Source organism: Ceratotherium simum, chromosome 29 (genome assembly GCF_057802395.1).
Source record: "Ceratotherium simum simum isolate JZ-2026a chromosome 29, ASM5780239v1, whole genome shotgun sequence".
Taxonomy (NCBI): Eukaryota; Metazoa; Chordata; class Mammalia; order Perissodactyla; family Rhinocerotidae; genus Ceratotherium; species Ceratotherium simum.
In genome coordinates, this window is record NC_141928.1 from 14331460 (window position 1) to 14353369 (window position 21910).

At 41.0% G+C, this 21910-nt stretch overlaps 1 protein-coding gene and 1 pseudogene across 1 annotated transcript; both read right to left on the reverse strand.

Moving 5' to 3' along the window:
• Positions 1-8565: 8565 nt before the first annotated feature.
• On the reverse strand, positions 8566-9871 carry LOC106800799 (C-reactive protein-like). Its single transcript, XM_014782389.2, has 2 exons — positions 9808-9871; positions 8566-9199 (listed from the first exon to the last, which is right to left on the reverse strand). The coding sequence occupies exons 1-2, from the start codon at positions 9869-9871 to the stop codon at positions 8595-8597; spliced, it is 669 nt and encodes a 222-aa protein (XP_014637875.1). The 3' UTR covers positions 8566-8594.
• A 10072-nt stretch (positions 9872-19943) lies between these two features.
• LOC147913215 (C-reactive protein-like) lies at positions 19944-21814 on the reverse strand (annotated as a pseudogene).
• Between the last annotated feature and the right edge of the window lie 96 nt (positions 21815-21910).

The window sequence follows — 21910 nt, forward strand, 5'->3', positions numbered from 1 at the left end:
TTATTTCCCCATAACCTAGTGATAACTGGATATTAACAACTTTTTTTGACAATCTAATAAAATTTAAAAAGTGGTATACTATTGTTGTCTTTAAATTGCATTTCTTGGATTACAAGTAGGATTGAGGATCATTTCAGATCTATACTGGCCATCTGCAGTTTACGTGCTGAGGTTGTCCTGTCATATGTACCCTTTGCCCATTTAATTTATTTTCTTATCTATTTGTAAGCACTTTTAGTATGTTAAAGATATTATCCCTCTGTCTGATCATACACACACAAACACGGACAGAGAGAGAGAGAATATTCTCTCAGTTTGTCATTTGGTATTTGTTGTTGTTTATATTAACTTTTGCCATAGCAAAGTTTTTATGTAACCATGAGTTTCCTGTGTTCCTCAGAAAAGTGTCCATGACCTTGATATTTTATAAATATTTTCCTAAATTTTTTAATACTTCTTGGTATTTTGTTGTTTTATATATGAATATTTAACCCACCAAATTTTTAGTTTTGTATATTGTGCAAAATTAATATTTAACTTTATTTTAGTTCACATGGATAGAAAATAGTTCCAACACCAATTATTTTCTAAGCCATCCTTTCCTCTACTGAAACGAATTGCTTTACTTCATATCCACCTGGATCTGTCTCTGAGTTCTTATTTGTGTTTCATTGGTGTATTGTTAATTGCTATTCAAACATATATTCATTTTGATACTAGTGGTTTTATAAGTAGTAAGTACTGGTATGTGTCACTTAAAACAACTTCCTCTTACTATATTTTTTCTTTTTCAAAAATTTCTTACCATTCATCACATATTCACTCTTCAAGGTAATTTCAGGTTTATTTTCTTTGATTAACGTAAGCTGGAAATTTTATTCAAATTGAATTAAATTTGTATATTAATTTAAGAATGATTGGACATCCTTGGAATGATTGAGATTTTATAATATAAAAGTCTCTCCATCCAGGAATAGGACGTCTTTCCAATTTATTCATGTCTTGTCCTTCAATAATATTCCTCTTTCTTTCATCTGGATCTTGTGATTCCTATTAAGTTTCTTCCTTAAGAGATTGACAGTTCTGTAGAATACAATAAACTAGCATGGACTCATAGCTTCCTCCTTTGAACCAAACTCTGGAGAAGCCACCAAGGTGAGAGGGAGGGTGCTGGATCCCAGTACAAAAAATAGGAGAAATGCTTGGGAAAGAGAAGAAGAAGAAGGTTGGGCAAAAGGAAGCCCAGGCACCAGGACTGGAGGCGTGATGGGAAGCAGTTTTCTAATTGGGCCTTTTGTTATTTTGCCCACATTGCCTGGGAGGATTACTGCCCATCCCATCACAATGGCTTGATGAGACAACAGTATCATCAGGCCAGTACTAGCACCAGCTTTAAGCGGCAAACTCACAATAGGATGATTCTAACTGAGGGTGAAGTGTTGACAAAAAGAAGTGCACATAGTCTGAGCATTTCTTTCTACCCCTCCTCTCTTCTTGTCTCACCCTGTGGAAGAATCAGTCACAACAGAGGGAAGACAGCTTCTGGAAAACAAGAAATACTTAGGGCAGAGGTATTAGGTAGGTAGCTGGTCCTGAAGGACAGGGCCACCTGGTAGGTGAAATGACCTATACAGGAAACTGTTGAGACCTTATTACAATACTAGAAGCTCTCTACTCTGGGATATACCCCATTCTCACTCTCAAACTCACCAATAGGAGGAGGACAAGCCAGGGCAAAGGGTCTTATCTCTCCATCAAAGTATGTATTACCTGTCAAGGCAGTTGATAGTTCCAAAGAAATGTGAGCTTGCAGAGAAAAATGTTAGCATAACAGGCCTAAGACTGTTATCCTTAGAAAGGCCTACATGCAAGGCTGGACTTTTCTTTTGCCACAAGAATATGCAGGGATACTTTAAAAAAATGGAGAAAACATCATACCTAATCACAAATTATTGAAAACATCCCCTTGAGATTAGAAAAAAATAGATGTTGACAACTACCATTTTCATTCAAGTGAAGGTGCTATACAGTGGAATGAAACCAAAAATAATCTATGAGTCCATACTGATACAAATAAATGAATGAGTGAATGAGGAGAAAAGAAAGTTTTTCCTTTACAGTAGAATGCCATTAATAAACTAGGAAGAACGATGGAATTAGAAAACCACCATTTGATAAACTATCAGAGTAATAATTAATTCAGCCAAGAAACATTGATGGATGCTAAAACTAGTGAGTGAAAGTTTGATGGGGAATGGTATATTTATATAGTCTTGAAATATCTTCTCACAACATATTTATTAATTGCAAAGAGAAAAAGAGTAACTTTTAATGGAGAAAACCAAATGAAACCACTTTAATCAAATGATCAAGTAATGGGACAAATCAAAATGTGTTTCCTCTTGATGGAATGCAATGAGGCAAATATAGCCTCAATTCTGTGATATTTCTGACAAAACTTCATAACCTGAATCTAATCATTAGAAAACATCAAATAGAACCAAACTGAGGAATATTCTGGCCTGTGTCAATGCAATTTACCAATAACCATTCTATCGGTAGGAGAAATAAGGTGAGTTTTACTTGAGCCAAGCTGAGGGCTATATTCCAGGAAGGCAGTCTCCACAAAGAGAGAAAGTGTTCTGGAGAAGCATGGTTTTTAGTACAGGTTTATACAATTCTAGGACAAAGAACATACATCTAACATGCCCAAGATACACATTCATCAAAGTTGCAAAGAGATATTCAGTGCGATTAGCAGGTCAACATGACCCTGATGTCTGGGAAATGGAACTTATTGATCACTGGAGGGTGTTACCAAAACAGGTGTTGTAAGAGGAAAGTATGCATTCTTATCTCCAAAGAGTGCATTCTTTTACTTTGAGATGTTTAATGCATGCTTTACTTTAATGGTTAAAGCAGATATACAATCTATGTTTGATAGGCGATGTCAGACTTCTTTAGTCAAGCTGAATCAGTTTTAAGCCAGAAGAGCTACCCCCATATCTCAAAATGTGAAAATTTCTTGTCACCTGCAACCCTCAAGTGTTAAGGTTATGAAAATTAAGGAAAGACTAAGAAATTCTCCAGATATTGAAGGAGACTAAAGAGACACGACAAAAAATATAATACATGATCCTGGACTGGAAGTTTTTGCCATACAGGACATGATTCAGACAATTGGTGAAATTTGAATGAGATCTGTAAATTAGATGATAGTAGTGCATCTCTGTTAATTTGACTTTTGATGCCTGTATTGTGGTTATGTAAGAGAAGATTTTTGTTTTCATGAATTATACTCTAAAGTATTTGGAGGTGATGGAGCATCACATCAACAAATTACTCTTGTATGGTTCATAAAAAAATATTTTATATAAAGTTTTAAAAAAGACACAGCTAATCTATGGAGTTAGAAGTCAAAATAGTAGTTGCCTTTGGTGGAGAAGCTGTGGCTGGGAGGGGAGATGGGGGACTTCTGGAACTGCTGGATTTGCGTGATGGTTACATGAGTATGTTCACCTTGGGAAAATTCAACGAGCTATACACACGTGACTCATGCGTTTTTCTGTATGTATGTTATTGTGGGGGAGGAAAAATAATTTTCCTTCTACTGTTCTAGGTTCTTGGCTGAGACCTCCCTTTAATAAAAGATAGGTTAACAAGAGAAAAGCAAAATAAAGTGAGCAAAATTACAGTCTTACAACTTCTCGCTCTTTAAGTATTTCTCTGTCCTCAGCAGCATTCAGATCATTTCTTCACTGCAGCTGCCTTCTCCTGAATTAATTAATTCATGAAATATTTATTGAGAACACACTATGAGCCATACCATTCTAGAAACTGGAACACAATAGGGAATAATGTCTCTCTTTTCATGGAAATTACAATCTACTGGAAGAGAAAACAATAAAGAAACAGTAGTCCCTTCAGTTTCTTTTGTTTTTCAGATAGTGTTATCTGCTTAGAAATCAATAACAGATGATGAAAGTGACTGGGGAAGTTCCTTTCTAAGGAGAGGGTATCTGATTAGACAGAGTGATGTGGAATCAGGCACATCGGGATCTGGAGAAAGAGCAAATGCAAAGCTTTGTGGAAAGTAATCAAGCATACTTAAATTTACTGTCATGTAAATCCCAGATGACTGTAATTTCATCTGATGCATGTGTTTTTTTCTTGTTTCTGTGGTTTTACTGCTTATCCCAAGCATCTAAAGCTAGTCACATCACAGTCATTCAATATATATATGTGGAAGAGGAGAGGAAGAATTGTAGGTGAGGAAGAATTGTAGGAGAGGAAGAACTATTCCTCTACCCTTTAGGTTCTTCTGGCTGGTCTAAGAATTAAATTAACATGAGACAGAATAACAGGAGAAAATCAAACAAAATTTAATAACATGTATACACAGGAGAAACCGGGAAAACTGAGTAACTCACCAAAATGGCTAAGGCCACCACCTTAAATACAATCTTCAGCTAAAGACAAAGGATGATGTTGCGGGTAGTGGTTTGGGACTTCGAAAGGGAGGAAGGCGATTCACATGGAGATGGAAAAGCAAATGTTTGGTAAACAAATGCTTGCTGGCTCATCTATAGACAATGGGACCCAAGAGAGAACTTTGATAAAATGTGCCTTTCTAGGTGCCTTTCTGCCTACCACACTAGAGTTATCTATGGTGATAGTTCCTTCCTGGGACAGGCCTTCTATCTTAAATTCTTTTAGGCAGTTAGGGGGGAAGATCAAAGTTTCTATCTGAGTCTTTTTTCCTTAAAAATAATCAAGCCAAAGAGACATATTTTGGGGTGGCAAATCCTGATCCCCCACAAAATGAACAAAATGGCAGACGGGCTGGAATCTGGGAGTGAGGGAGAGAGGGGTGAGGCTGTGACAAGGGAGCAGAAGTCAGAAAACATAGGACCTCCAAGAAGAGGTAGAGGGTTGGAGTTTATTCTAAATGCAATGGGAAACCTTCGCAGGTTTTCCATCTGGAGGGGACTTGATCTTATGTACATTTGAAAAGATCATTGTCTCTGCTCAAAGGAAATAAGGAAGCCATGTGGAAATGCTTTCTCTTTGAGCCTGACCTCCCAGCAAAATGTCCGTGGAGTCTGGATTTGTACCACGTAGTTAGCACTTCCAAAGCATTTGCTCTCAGGGGTTCATCGGTGACCCCTGTGTCCTCCAGCCCTGCTCTGCCCTGGCCACCACCTTTCCTCAGATTTAAGTTTCCAGGCCTGCAGTGACTTGGGCTATTCAATGATGCAGAGAGCTTTCTTTCCACCTTCTTTTCCTCAGAAGTTTGACCTGATGCTTCTTCCTCTAACGTCCCACTTCCTTTCTCTCTATGGCTCCTCTGTTCTTTTGAAGCGAGCCAGCTGCTGAACTGTGAAGACTGCAGCCAGCTGCCCACACTGATCCTGCCCCTTTTACTCCCTGTAGGGCAAACATGGTCCAGATCACAGTATCTTCCTTTCCTTTTCCACTTGCTGTTGTTTTGACTATAGAATAAAACCTGTCTTTTAAGTTGATTTCATCCTCCCTGAGTTTCTGATGTTTTCCTAAAAATTCGAGTGAGTTTTCTGACCACGTGCCAAATTCTGAAGCCTCCTCACCCTCTCACTGTCTTCTTCATTCTGCCTCTAGCAACTCTGGTTCCTGCAGCCACGAGCATTCCAGGCACAGGACAGGCCTTTCAAATGTTCCCCTTATCCTATAAGTTTGTGATAATTTTCATGATTTATTTTCTCCACCGTAAGCTGACACATCACCCAAAGAGTTGAAGTCTCCCGTCTTCTACATCTGCTCATTGATGGATCCCTTCAAGCTACTGGGTCTCTGATCCAAAGCCTGGGTCTTTGAAATCCACAATCATGATCAAGCTAACAATATTATTAGTAAATCATAGATAACATTCATTGAGCACTAGCTATGTGGCAGTGAAGTAGGCCCTATACTATCCCCATTTTAAAGATGAGGAAATCTGAAGGATACAGTATTTTAAATAACTCTCCCAAGGTCACACACCATTAAGAGATGGATGGAACCAGGATCTAAACTCAGGTAGTCTGTTATTTTAAACCCTGGTTAAAAGGTTGTGAGCAAGTAGGAGGGGGCCTTTAAGAAACTGCAAATGAGCCATACAAATGTACAGATTAGACCTTCAACAGTCCCTCTTTGACCTTGAACATGAGTGAAGCATATTGAGAGGAACAGTATCTAGTTCTGCCCATCAGTGCCTGTCACCCACAATACAAAGGCCAAAGAGTCCAGGCATCAAGACTCAGTTTTTTTTGTGTGTGTGTGTGTGTGTGAGGAGATCAGCCCTGTGCTAACATCCGCCAATCCTCCTCTTTTTTTTGCTGAGGAAGACGGCCCTGGGCTAGCATCTGTGCCCATCTTCCTCCACTTTATATGGGACGCCGCCACAGCATGGCTTGCCAAGCAGCGCGTCGGTGCGCGCCCGGGATCCGAACCAGCGAACCCCGGGCCGCCGCAGCGGAGCGCGCGCACTTAACCGCTTGCGCCACCGGGCCAGCCCCTCAGTTTGTTTTGAGTGAACCTACCCCAGTTCCTGGGGAACTTCACAATTTTTAGAGTTGGAACTCTTGGATAAGCCTGCCCCGGTTCCAAGTGTAAACACCATCCCCACTGATAGCAGACCCTTCGTGCTGAATGTGAGAGATTGTTCACCAATTTGTTACTGCTCTGACAAGCCTGAAGTCCTGCCCAGGTCCCCTTCTGCTGCTTGCAGGTAAAGAACCACAAAGTCCAGACCTCTCAATAGAGGAGCTTCTATCTCTCTTCATGGTGCATTTAGAGCTCTGAGGGGACAATCTCATCTCTTCTTCTGTGGGTTCTAAAGGAACTAAGAAATAGACATAGGACTCAAATAAGGATCACAACATCAGTCTTGTGGCTGGCAAGGAACCCCGCTTGGATTTAAAGTAAGAAAGGCCTTTCCAAAACTTTTCCCCTCCAGATCTAAGCTTCAGGCCAGAGGAGCAACAAGAATCCCTAACTGCTTCACATCTGGTGGGGAGCGAAGGATTCCAGAGACCAGGGAGAGCTGTCACATGCGTGTGAAATTTGGCCCCTAAGCTGTGAACCAATGGAGGTCAGACATGGGACGTGGTACCCACAGGATAAGTCCCTCCTCCTCCCACAGGGAGGAGCCAGTCAGAGGGAGATGGAAGCTTCCCCAGCCTATGACCTTCTCCAAAAGAACCCAAGACCTGGTCTTGTCTGATTATGCTGCCATTATCAACTGTGCCCTCCCTAGCACCCTGGGTCATTCCATTGAGAGAGAAATGAAGACACAAATATCTGAAGAAGTGCACCTATGAAAGTCTGGGACAATTGGCAGAAATTGGTGGAGATCCGATCACTTAAAAGGAGAGTTGCAGGATGTCAGGGCTGGGGCTACATGACTAGAAACTCCTAGTAAACATCAGTCTACCAGCCAGCTAGCTTAAATTGTCAGGGAATCTAATTGTGGCCACGTAAGCAGGAAGGAGACTCAGAGAACTCACCCCTCACACTATATTTGAACAAATAGAAGGACTGAAAAACTAAAATATAAAAGAAAATTATTTAAAGCACGTAAAATATTTACTTCAAAAAAGTTTAATCACAGAAAAATTTAGAAAAAGTTAGGCATCAACTGCATTAAACTCTCAAGCAAAGGGAAGAAAACAGAGATGTATTGAAAGATGAGAGTTGAAAAAAACATACTAAAGCCGAGAAAGAATTTAAGACAACTCAAAAAGCACTACAGAATTTTAAATGGCATTAGAAATAGTAAGGATCCCAATATGCCAAACAGAAAAACAAATCACTAATGTAAAGGATAGTTTTGAAAAAATAAAAGCTCAAAACATAAAGATATAAGACACAGATAAAAGTAATCTGAGTGATGATAAATGAGAAGGAAAAATAATAGAAATCTCACATAATGAAAATTGGTGATCCTGAAGAAAAAAATAGAACAAATTAAACAGAAACAACAATAAAACATTTCTTTTTAGATTTTTGAATCTTCAAATTGAAAGGATTAAAGAATTAAAGATAATTCTAATTTATAATGGCCACATTCCGATGGTGGGGGTAGAATGCTGGAAAAATTATATTCCTGTATTCTTTAGATAAGTCAATAAAGCACAATAAAATGGGGTGGGTCTGTCTATTAAGGGAAAGGAAAATGTTGGCAAGATTACAGTTAAACACATGCTGTCTTTTAGGAGAAAAAAACGTTGGCTCACTTGCTCCTAGACACTTAAAATGCAGTGGTTCTCAACCCTTGCTCAACACTGGAATCACTTGCAGAACTTTAAAAAACATTGATACTTGGGGCTTGCCTCCAAAAAATCAGATTTCATTGGCCTAGGGTGTGGGCTGGTAATTCTAATGTGCGGCCATGAATAAGATCCTCTGCTCTGCACTGACCCTTGTGATGATGAAAACAATGGAGAAGGGAGAGGGAAATACAGTCCCCCCAGGGTGCAAGAGCCATGTATGTATGATAATAAAACACCAGAGCCAAAGACAAGGGAAATGTAAGGTGTAATACCCAAAAGGCAACATCAGGATGCAACAAAAAGGCCTCAGGACCACAGCTGGGGCTTGGTGAACACTTCACCATGCACTGTATAATTCAGTGCCCGCCAGTCTAGGACGTTAGGACTGAAGGTCCCACCATCACAGATAGCGCTAATCTCATCTGGTGACAGCACAAAGTCCCACATGTTCACATCTCCAATGTCTCCCACCAAAGACTGTTTTTTATCAAAGCCTCCAGCAAAAGAATCCTGCTCCTGCCCCAGGATGATGCTTGCTTCTGTCCCCAGATAATATCCCCTCTTCAGACTCCTCCTCACCATGGGTTTTCCATCTACCCAGAGCTCTGCAATCCCTGAGGAGGACTCCCAGGTCATACAGAAGTGCATTGGTGCAGAACGTTCAGGAGGCTTGAAGATGATGTCAGTTCCACCCACGGTTACACTGTATACTCCATTCTTGCTCCTGAAGAGGAGGATCTCATTATATTGCGCCCTTGTGGCATAAGAGAAGAGGCTATAAGCACGAGTGAGGTCGGTATAGACGCGCAGGCACACGGTGAAGGCTGTGAATGGCCTCTTTAGCTGTGCAGTCAGAGTCACAAAGGAACTATTTGACTCTTTGGGGAACACAAAGGCCTTTTTGGACATGTCTGTAGGATAGAAAACAGAGAGGGAAAATGTCAGCAGTTGAGCTTTGTTAAAAAACAAAATTCAAGTGAGTAAATCTAAAGATCTAATTGGCTTTATTTGACGATTCTTGAGGCAGGCAGCGTCCGGTCTAGCAGAAAGAAGGAGCTTCGAAGAGCTGTACAAAATGAAGGCCTTTTATAAGCAGAAGGGGGCAGGAAGAGGAAGTTTCTAGCAAAGAGTGGATTATTTCAGGCAAAGTCACCTTCCTGTGGGGGAAGGAAGGGGTCATATGGAGTTACCTCACTACTGTTGGTCAGGCAGTTCCAGGTTAAATGTCACAGTCCTGAAAGAGGCTGAAACTGCAATTAGTTTAGGTATTAAGTCTTGGTTTGTTGACATGGGGCTTAATACAGTGACTCCATTTTGGGCCTGTTGTCTCTTTTTTAACAGCTCGTTAGCCCACAAAGATGTATTCTCTCACTATGTAGAGAGATTGGATTTAGAAACCAAAGACTGCCTTCTTCCCCAGACCATAACCCCTCCCCCATGCTGGCCACTTTCCCTAACTTGGCTTTGCACAGTCTACCCCTGAGACAAGAACTCAGCTACCATCTGAAGCAGTGCCTACCTTTCTGGGAAAAAGCACTGGAGAGGCTGATGATGATCAAGAAACACAGCGACAGCTTCTCCATGTTCCCTCCCTGCTGTCACTGTACCTAGAATCTGAGTTATCCTCCTGGAAAGAATCTTAGCAGCTGAGATTCTGGGCTTGGACCTCTGAGATCCCTCTGTCTCAGGTCTGCTCCATCTTGACCTTATATGTGCAATAGTCAGAGTGTCTCAACTGACAGGTAAATGATTTTCCAAAATTGCCACTTGCAGCCATGGATCAAAGCTCTAAGAGCAAATAAACCAAGATAAATCACAAAACGAGAGATCAATATGGGTTATTTATTAGAGACTCCATGGTGTCTGCTCGTGCTCCAACAGCTCCGTGTGGCAATGCTTAGGGAATTAAAACAGTCACATTCTGGGAATCCATTCTGGGGAAATGCCATAAAATATAGGGAGGGGGGACACTTTATTCACAAAGACAACCATAACATTACTTAGGATAGTGAAAAATTAGAAAATTGGGACATGTTTAAGTAAATTGTATATATCTACATCCACTAAATAGAACAGAACGCCATTTAAAATACGGTTATGAATTTTAAGCTACAACATGTAAAAATGCTTATAATACTATAATGAGAGAAAAACTAACACAAATTTGTTTATACACTATTTTTTAAAAGAAGTTACTAGCTGAGAAAAAAACTATAAGGAATACCCCCCAAACAATAAGTGTTTTTATCATAGTAATGAAATTATGGAGGATTTTTTTCCCTCATTAACAACATTTCCTTAACATGGTTATATTACTTCTAAAATGAAGTGTTTTTGTGTGTGTGTAAGAAGCAAGGAAAGGGGGAATGAAGATCAATAGTCCTTGAAGCCCCAAAAGCTACTGTTTCATTTTACAAATAGGACACCCAGTTTGACTGTGGCTATTGGACTTGACTCCCAGAATACCTCAAACAGAGAACAATATCAGTTAGACACACTGAGGTATATATATGATTATATTTAGGTACTAAAGTACTTTGCAATATACAAGTTCCTGTATAACATTATAAATTCATGTAAAAAGAATCTTGAGCTTATTCACATGGCCTCATCACGAGTTTTCCCATTGATATTCATTGAGAAATTAATAATAGAGGTTATTTCTCAATTGACTGGAAGAACCCACTAACATGTGGGTAGCATATTCTAAACACACTAGAAAAAAGAACTATTACAGATGGTAGTACATTTCTGGAAAGGTTTGTTTTTTAATGATGTACAGTTAAGTTTTCTTTGTAATTACTGTTTCTAAACTTTTTGTGTCTTAAACTATAAGATTGGCTTAAAGTAATTGCTTCAAAAGCTTTTCTTATTCTAAACACTTGCCCAATAAAAGATATATACATAATTTGAACAGAAAAAAATATGTAACAGGTGAAAAGATTGGGACAAAGAAGGAAGAAAGTGTTTTCTCAGTACCCAAATTGCCTTCTCGTTAGCAACGAGCTCCCCGCATCAAAAGACTGTAACTACCAATATGATGGGTGGACTCTTTGGAAATATTATTGATTTCAGGGAGCTCACCACATTACCAGAACTATCTCCAAAATGGATATTCTGAACAAGGTTTAACACTGAAAAAGAGAGAGATAGAGGCATAGAGACATAGAGATAGGGAGAGGGAAAGCTAAAGCAGTAGAAAGAGAAGAGAAAAAAAATAGAATAGAGAAATTGAGAGACCTTCCCCTTGAACCATTTCACAATCTACCCCTGGTTCCAGCTACCTGCCAACACAGTACTGGAACTGCTCACATATGACAGAGCTTGGGGGAACTTTATCAGGAGAGAGGTGTAATAAATATTACCCTCACCTCAGATGTTTGCTTGGGAGTCTTCTCCTCTTACAGCTTGCCATAATCCAATAAACATACCAAAGGATCGCAGCTTTTCTAGACATCATGGCGCTTTGGTTTCTCCCTGATTTAAAGCCCCAGTAGGCCAGACAAACACCTCAGATTGCAGAGATCCAAAGTATCAACTGAGGAAAAAGAAAAAAACGTTCTAAGACAAACAGAATGTTTGTTATCGTGGTGCAGCTTTATTGAATAAATAAGAACATGGTAAATATATGGTTATCACTTTACTTAATCCTAGAGCAGCTATGACTCTAGACCCCAGTGTTTCAATAGAGAGTTTGGTATGCTCCCCCAATTCAAACAAAAACCACCAGCACATGAGGAAAGGAGGAAGCAAGAGACACAGTCGGAAACAGCCACACAACCAGTCAGAGAAAACAACAGTCTTTTCAAAGCTATCACTCAGATAGAACAGCAGATTCCCAGCTTCCACTGTTGGAGAATTGGCTGCACACTGTAATCCCCTAAGGAACTTTAAAAATACTGATGCCTGGGTCTTACCACCAGAGAAACTGGTGTAATGATCTGGGGTGTGGCCTGGGCAGCTGGAGTTTTAAAAGTTCCCCAGGTGATTATATTAGCATCTAAACTTGAGAATCGCTGACTTAGATAATTTCTCATATGATTCCATGCCATTGGTGAATACTTCCTAAGATATAAAATTATGTCCCAAGCTATACATGACATTGGAAAAGGTGGGGGTTTCCAAGTCAAAGAAGAACTTTGACAGTGTGTCAAGGGCATAGTCTTCCTAATGTTATGTTGATGCTGAAGCTGCGGAATATATCTGTGTGTATGTCATTTTCCTCAACATAGAACAACAAAAGGAAAAGTTGGAAGATTCCCAGTTTCCCAGAAATGGTAGTTAACCCTCTGAATCTATGGCATCTTGGAATGGCTTCCCCATGAGAAAACATGCACATATCCCATACTCTCTCTCCTCCCCTAGGGGTATAAGTGCAGTGTGTAAGCTTTTGTTGCATGTGGCAGTAGAGTACAGTGGTTAGAAGCACAGGGCTCTGTAGCCAAACTACCTAGGTTCAATCCCAGCTCTGGGCAAGTTAATTAACCTCTCTAGGTGTCAGTTTCCTTATCTGTAAAATGATGGCTAAAAAATGGTACTTACCTCATAGCATTGTCATTAAACACATAAATATACGTAAAGGACTTAGAACAGTGCCTGGGACATGGCAAGAGCTCAGTACATGTAAGGTATTTTTAAGACTGTCTGTGATCCGCCCTGTATGGTTAAGCAATTATGATCCTGGGAGCAGTGATGGAAACTTATGAGATCACTCGTCTGTGAGTGTGAAAGGACGTAGGGTAGAGGGGATCACACTGAGTCCTCAGAGAATGCACCAGAGGTAGGCCAAGGGAATAACCTGAGTCGAGATGTGCTAGATCCTTCTTTAAAGATGACCACCTGCCTTCAAGCTTATTGGGAGGCAGGCATGTCTGCTAGATAAGCCATCTGAGCTGCCAAGAAGACACTAAAGTGATGGTTCTAAAAACATATTGGGCAAAAGAGCTTGTGAATGGCAGATTCTTTGGCTCTAACGCCAGAGAGTGTAATCTAGTAGTTCTAGGATCAATGAATCTACACTCGTAATAAACACTCCACGTGACGATGATGCCTGTAATAGCAGGCCACAATTTAAGAATCCTTGGACCAGGTAATCCAGGAAATTTGAGATGGGAGTCTGCATTTTCTGAGGAAGAAGGCTAACAAGGCCACTTAACCCACCTTCCACAGGAGACATGAAAAGCTCCACAGATGTGACAGAGGTGGAGAACTGCATGGAAGGAATCCAAGCAAGTTATATCAACCCGTCTGTGACTAGAGGTTGGTTATCTTAGGATCAAGCTATTTAGAAATCAAAGCAGCGTTTCTCTTCTTTCCCTGGGATTCTAAGGATCAGAAATCTATACTTTGGAAACTTGATTTGGGTATTTTTTCTTGTTGTTTTAATGATCTGGAGTCATTTGTGTTTGTTTGTTTGTTTTTTGTCAATCCTTGCTTCCCTGGGGCACATCAAATGAGAATAGTGAAAAGCATGAGGAAAAAATCACAGACTTACCATTCTACCCACTTTGTCAACTGGGACTCCACAGCCATTTCCATCTGGCCCCAGCTCCATTTCTGGGGCAACCTGTAGTCTCTCCTCCAGGCCCTGAATAGACTACAGAGATGGATACTTGTCCATTCATCTGGCTAGGGACAATGCAAGGCTTGTCACCATGACCAGTGATTCGATATCTCTGCCTGACAGAGGGAGATTTTAGGTGCCTGACGTGCACATCACCATGTTGCATCTGGTGCTAAAATGCTCACATTTGGGTCAGGCTTTGGCCCTGAAGGCCTGGCCCCAACTCTCATACCAACATGGCTATTTTCAGCGCCCAAAGGAAAGTGTCATATCAGGTAGCAGCCTCCAGCATCTCCCTATGATTGTACATGTACAATCTCTGACATATGTGATTGGTCTACCCCCTCTTCCTTGGCCTGTAAATGTACTACAGTATCTCTTCAGGTGCTGGGCCACTGCCTTTGTTGCACCTAAGATTCATTTCACTGATAGAAGTGTATAAATCCATTCTCCTTACCTCCTTTGAAGGAAAGAAATGTTTATGGTCTACTATGCATGTGCCCTTTGTATAGTTTACCCCATTTTTCTCAAGGAAGCCCTACACAGGGGCTTTTATTGTTGGTTTTATATACGATTTGGCCCTCTGTTTTTTAACTTAAGCCTTAATGCCTGATTCTACTTCTAGGCAAACTGGATGCATGATCTCTGCTATCAAGGAAAAGCAGTGCTGATAACATGGCTTTATTAACATCAGCTAGAAGTGGTCTGAATGGACAATGGATCTTATCCATTTACTGTGAAGAAGAATTGCCTAGAACCAACTCGCCCAAACCAAAATCATCCTCCTTGGCAGATGTCATATAACATTTAATAGGAATTATGTCTAACCATTCTATATCATGCAACAGACCAGTGACCTGGAGATATATTTTCTAACAAGATTACATTAAATTATCTACCAGTAAGCTAAATTGTTTAAATTTAAACATTCTAGGAATGTTTTATTGAGATTTTTTAGTGTTCACTGAATGCAAATACTAGCTTAAAAATTTTCCTGGCTAAAATTATTAGAGCCAGAGGCTGTCCACTAAACTATGTATGGTAAGGTACCAGTAATTGAATTCTGAGGAAAATATTAGCTCAGCCCACATCCCTGGGGGGTTGGGATGGTCTTCTACAATTAAGACATATTTCCTAACTGGATTCTTTAACCAGAAAATGGTATTGACCCTCTCTTATGCTTAGCTGAATGTCAGGGTGTATGGATCTGCCCTAATTGGACCACAGAAAATTTTTGCACTCACATTTTTGCCCAAGAATGTATCTTTAACTTCTATGCTTCCAAACGGTTATCAAAAGTCAATTAGGGGAAACAATATTCATAAATAATTACCTCAAAGATTTGCTGTTCATCCTCCTAATATTCTGAACTTAATTTTTAGCAAATCAGACCCTTCAACCGCTCTCAGCCTGGACCAATTCCACCAAGTTGTACTTTGATGGCATATAATGAACCTACGTTTAGCGAGATAATACAAAACAGCCTAATAATAATAATGATAGTAGATAACTATTTTGAGAGCTTACTGGGTGCCAGGGACTACACTAAGTGCTCTACATGCATGATCTTATTTGATTCCTACAACAACTCTTTGGGCTAATTACTATTATTCCTTCCCCACTTAATGATGTGAAAACTGAGACATAAACAGGTTATGTCACCTAAAGTCACATAGCTGGTCAGTTGCAAAGCCAGGATTGGAACTGAGGCAGTTGGATTCCAGATCCTCTATGCTTAACTAGTCTAACATATGCCTTCTCTAAAGCAACTATTTGATATACAGGGAGCCCCATATTTCACTCTTGGCTGTGACCTCTGCTGAGTAACTTTAATTGCTCACCCAGTACTGAAAGGCCATGGTGAAGGGCAATTCTGGAGGAAATCAGCAGCCATCATCTTTGAGGGGTCCTTTTCCACAAAGGACTCAAGCAGACTGGGCAAGTGCATTCCAGTCATTGAACCTGACAGCAGATTCTTGGATCTCAATGATCTTTAGTTTTTGTTCCTCAAATTGAAGTAATGATGCAGTGAGAGTTTTAAACCCCCCACAACTGGCCCCACATGAATGACCAGCTATCACAAAAGAGGGGCCTTGCTTGTCAGAGAGAATCCCCATAAGAGGCTCTAGGAGAGGTTAGAGTGCTGTAGATGTGTTATTGCACAGTATTGGTCAATCTGAATTCACAGGGACTTCGTTTCAGAGGATCCTTAGAAAGGCTAATCACAACTTTGAATGCAACCATCAGAAAACAGCTCAACCTCACTCAAGTAAACAGGGGCTTTATTGGCTCATGAATTTAGGATGTCCAGGTATAGATTTGGTTCCAGGCAAGGCTGATTCAGAAATTCAAACAGCGTACAGGTATCCCTCATTTTATTGTACTTTGCTTTATTGTGCTTCGCAGATATTGCGTTTTTTACAAATTGAACGTCTGTGGCAACCCTGTGTCGAGCAAGTCTACCAATGCCATTTTCCAACAGCACTTGCTCACTTCACGTCTCTGTGTCATGTTTTGGTAATTCTCTCAATATTTCACTTTTTAATTATTATTAAATTTGTTATGGTGATCTGTGATCCGTGTTCTTTGATGTTACTATTGTAATTGTTTTGGGGTGCCATGAACCACTCTCATGTAAGACGATGAACTTACTTCATAAATATTGTGAGTGTCCTGATTGCTCCACCGACCAGCCGTTCCCTGTCTCTCTCTCTCTTCCTTAGACCTCCCTACTCCCTGAGACCCAACAATATTGAAATTAGACCAATAAATAACCCTACAATGGCCTCTACGTGATCAAGTGAAAGGAAGAGTCTCATATCTCTCATTTTAAATCAAAAGCTGAAAAAGATTAAACTTAGTGAGGAAGGCATATCAAAATCCAAGACAGGCCAAAAGCCAGGCGTCTTGCACCAAACAGCTCGCCAACTTGTGAACACAAAGGAAAAATTCTTGAAGGAAATTAAAAGTGCTACTTCAGTAAACACACAAATGATAAGAAAGTGAAACAGCCTTATTACTGATATGAAGAAAGTTTTAGTGGTCTGGATAGAAGATCAAACCAGCCACATTTCCCTAAGCCAAAGCCTAACCCTGAGCAAGGTCTTAAGTCTCTTCAGTTCTATGAAGGCTGAGAGAGGTGAGGAAACTGCAGAAGAAAAGTTTGAAGCTAGCAGAAGTTGGTTCATAAGGTTTAAGGAAAAAAGCCATCTCCATACCATGAAAGTGCAAGGTGAAGCAGCAACTGCTGATGTAGAAGCTGCAGCAACTTATCCAAAAGGTCTAGCTACAATAATTAATGAAGGAGGCTACACTAAACAACAGATTTTCAATGTAGATGAAACAGTCTTATATTGGAAGAAGATGCCAACTAGGACTTGCATAGCTAGAGAGAAGTCAAAGCTTCAAGGGACAGGCTGACTCTCTTGTTAGGGGCTAATGCAGCTTCTGACTTTAAATTGAAGCCAGCGCTCACTTACCATTCTAAAAATCCTAGGGCCCTTAAGAAGTATGCTGAATCTACTCTGCTTGTGCTCTATAAATGGAAGAACAAAGCCTGGATGAGAGCACATCCATTTACAACATGGTTTACTAAATATGTTAAGCCCACTGTTACGACCTACTGCTCAGAAAAAGATTCCTTTCAAAATATGACTGTTCATTGATAATGCACATGGTCACCCAAAAGCTCTGATGGAGATATATAAAGAAATTAATGTTGTTTCCGTGCCTGCTAACACAACATCCATTCTACAGCCCATGGATCAAGGAGTAATTGTGACTTTCAATTCTTATTATTTAAGAAATACATTTCATAAGGCTATAGCTGCCATCGATAGTGATTCCTCTGATGAATCTGGGCAAAGTAAATTGAAAACCTTCTGGAAGGATCCACCATTTTAGATGCCATTAAGAACATTCATGATTCATAGGAAGAGGTCAAAATATCAACATTAACAGAAGTTTGGAAGAAGTTGATTCCAACCCTCATGGATGACTTTGAGGGGTTCAAGACTTCAGTGGAGGAAGTAACTGCAGATGTGGTGGAAATAGCAAGATAACTAGAATTAGAAGTGGAGCCTGAAGATGCGACTGAATTGCTGCAATCTCATGATAAAACTTTAGCAGATGAGGAGTTGCCTCTTAAGGATGAGCAAAGAAAGTGGTTTCTTGAAATGGTAACTACTCATGGTGAAGATGCCATGAAGATTATTGAAATGACAACAAAGGATTTAGAATATCACATAAACTTAGTTGATGAAGGAGCAGCAGGTTTTGAGAGGATTGACTCCAATTTTGAAAGAAGTTCTACTGTGGGTAAAATGCCATCAAACGCATTGCATGCCACAGAGAAATCGTTCATGAAAGGAAGAGTCAATCAATACAACAGACTTCATCGTTATTTTAAGAGATTGCCACAGCGACCCCAACCTTCAGCAACTACCACCCTGATCATCAGCAGCCATCAACATCGAGTCAAGACCCTCCACCAGCAAAAAGATTGCAACTCAACGAGATCTCAGATGATGCTAGCATTTTTTAGCAATAAAGTATTTTTTAATTAACATATGTACATTTTTTAGACATAATGTTATTGCACACTTAATAGACTACAGTATAGTGAAAACATAACTTTTATTTGCACTGTGAAACCAAAAAATTCATGTGACTCACTTTATTGCAATATTCACTTTATTGCAGTGGTCTGGAACTGAACCTGCAACGTCTCTGAGGTACACCTGTCTGTAGTCAAGGTTCCATCACTCTGTCAATGCCTGGCTCTGCTAATCCCAGCTTGGCTTCTTCCCTCACAGTCTTTCTCCATGTGGTAAATAAGATGGCTGCTGGCAGCCCCAGGCTCACATTCTCTCAGCTTGGAATTCCAGCAGAAAGAAGATGACTCACTCTCTAAGTTCATAAATCAATCCTTGGGAAGACTATAATTGGTCCTGCTAGGAACATGTAACCATCCCCAAAAAACCTCCAAACAAGGATGAGCTACTCTGATAGAGCAGCCTGGGTCACACACCCACTCTGTGGTCTAGGTATGTTGGGAAAATGGAGGGGGGGGTGAAGGAATTCACAGTCCCATGTGGTTCACATGGAGTTTGAGAAGAGTTTCCCAAAAGAACCATAAAATTAACAAACCACTGTGAGCAAACAAAAACCACAGCTATGTAAGCCTTTTGCAGTAACAACTAAAGTAACTATATCTGGATAACCCACTTTGCCCAGGAAAAAAGACAGGCCTACTCTGCTAGGGCAATTCTGATTGCCTTTCCAGTGTACTTTGAGAAAATGGAGAAATTACACAGTATTGCTAGTTTTCCCATTTAGAAAACCTGGGCAAATGTCCTAACTCTGAGACTGAAAAGCCAGCCCTGTGAATGTAGGCAATTCCCTCCTACTTTCTGGGGAGTCTTGGGAAAGGAATTAGAAAGAAGACCAGCACTCCCATCTCAGCTCAGAGACAGACTTGTCTTGTGACTTTTTATCTTTCTTTTTTTTTCTTTTTTTGTGAGGAAGATCAAAACTGAGCTAAAATCCAATGCCAATCTTCCTCTTTTTTTTTTTTTTTTTGCTGAGGAAGATTGGCCTTGGGCTAACATCCATGCCCATCTTCTTCTACTTTATATGTGACACTACCACAGCATGGCTTGACAAGTGGTGTGTCAGTGCTTGCCCGGCATCCAAACCTGCGAACACCAGGCCGCCGAAGCAGAGCGTGCACACTTAACTGCTGCGCCACCGGACCAGCCCCGTCTTGTGACATTTTAAAAAATCACTTTTCCTTTATGGGTCCCTATTTTCTCATCTAAGTGAGGGTAAGAGATTATCTCTAAGATACTTTCAACTTAAAAAAATAAAAATAAAACACCTGCAATTCTGATTCTTCTGGACAAAACTTCCCAATATAGCTCATAATCTCCCAAGCCAGACACTTAAATTCCATCTCTGGTGCTAAGGAAAGTAGATCAGAGAAGCGGAGGGTTGTGTTCACAGAGCAGGCCTGCAATGTGTATGGTGGAAAAAAAATGTCCAGAATCACGAGGTGCAGTTTCCAGGAAGCACCTCCAGGACACGGCAGAGCTTCAGGGCCACCCCTGGGCCCTGGTGGGCAATTCATACTTCAGCACCCACCAGTTCAGGACACTAGGACTGAAGGTCCCACCAATATAGACAGTGTTAATTTCATCTGGTGACAGCACACAGTCCCACATGTTCACATCTCCAATGTGTCCCACCAAAGACTGGTTTTCTATCAAAGCCTCCAGCAAAGAATCCTGCTCCTGCCAGAATGATGCTTGCCTCTGTCCCTACAGAATCCCTTCTCCAGACTCCTCCTCACCATGGGCTTCCCATCTACCCAGTGCTCTGCAATCTCCAAGGAAGAATCCCAGCCCACCCCAGAGGTGCTTTGGACCAGGGATCTTGAAATACATATCAAAATCTCCCACTAACCCACTATACACTTCAACCTTATCTTTAAAGAAGATCTCATTTTCTTGCCCCAGGATGTTGTATGCCTAGAGACTGCATCATGGGTGAGGTAGTACAGAATCTGACACATACTGTGAAGGCCGTGGTGGCTTCTCTAGCTGCACCTCCAGCATGGCAAAGGAATCATCTGACTCAATGGAGAACACAAAGGCTTTCCTGCTCACGTCTGTGGGAAAGAAAAGGAAATAGAGGAAAGTTTGATAACTTAGAATACAAAGATTTCTTCTCTCACTTCTCTACAAAAGTGAGAGCCCTCCCCCATGCTAAGAGTTCTCTGGATTTGCTTTGAGCCACCTCATTTCTGTCAGACCATACCACAGGCACAGCCATGGGCAACCTCTACCTTCCTGGACAAAAACATTGAGGGTTGATGGGCACCAGGAAACCCAGCAACAGCTTCTCCACATCTACTGGCTGCTGCACATGAAATCAGGACTTGAGGATGTGTCCATGAAGAGGATGTCAGAGGTCGATGTCCCAGGGCCTGGGGGACTTGGGTGCTACCGTCTCAAGACCGACTCCTGTCTGGATTTGTATACACAGCAGTGGGGGCATCACAGCTGGTGTGTAAATGATTTCCTAGACTCACCCCCTTGGGGCCTGGAGTCAGGGCTCCAGGTCCAAAGGCAGCAGGATTATTTCAGAAAAGAGAAAGTGGATAGAGTTACTTATTAAAGGCTCCTGTGCCTGCTGCAGTTCCAACTCTGTGAGAAAGTTATTGGAAACCTGGGGAATTAGGAGCAGCCAGATGTGTTTCCGAGGCTTTGCTACACTCTACCCATGTGGCCAATCTTGGAAGCCCAGGAGGAAAAACCTGAGTCTTCACCTCCGTTTTATGGAATAAACATGCCTCTCTTCACCAAAGGCTTTGACAGGTACAGCCTGGACACTGACCCTACAGATAGGAGGAGGGAATGATCCCTAATGCAAATAATGTTTCAAAGCTGCATCATGGGGTCAAGATTCAAAGCTTTATCAGAAAAGCAAACAGAATTGTTCCCCAACAGGGAGGTCCATGTGGGTTAGGTATTAGAGATTCCTGTGACCCCAGAGCTCCAGTTCCAGGTGTGCAGATTCAAAGTCAAGGAAGATGAAATGTCTCAGGGTAGGACAGAAGGAAGTCTCTGTCTCCATATTATGGCATGAATTCCCCATTTCTCCACTCCTAGGGCCATAGGGAATAACCTGAACAGAGAGCCCATGCTTCAGGGAAAAACACAATTGAACATCAGAGTTAGAAAGGACTAAAGAGGTCATCCAGCCCAACACCTCAGAGACATCAGGCAACTTGACTGAAACCACACAGCCTGGTGTTCCCGATGGTTCCAGTGCCATTGCCCTGACACTACAGGTACTCTGGCCACATTCCAGACCAGGATCCAGGAGCCGTGGTGATGGGGGTCTCCTCGAGAATGCTCACTAATAAACCACAGACCTGAAAGTACTCTTGCTTCATAACCATCTCGCCCAGTGCTCTTCTTTATAATTGAGGACCCTAAGGCCCCAACAGCCCTTACATTCCTCTCACAAAACTCTATAGACTCAGCCTATTTCACTT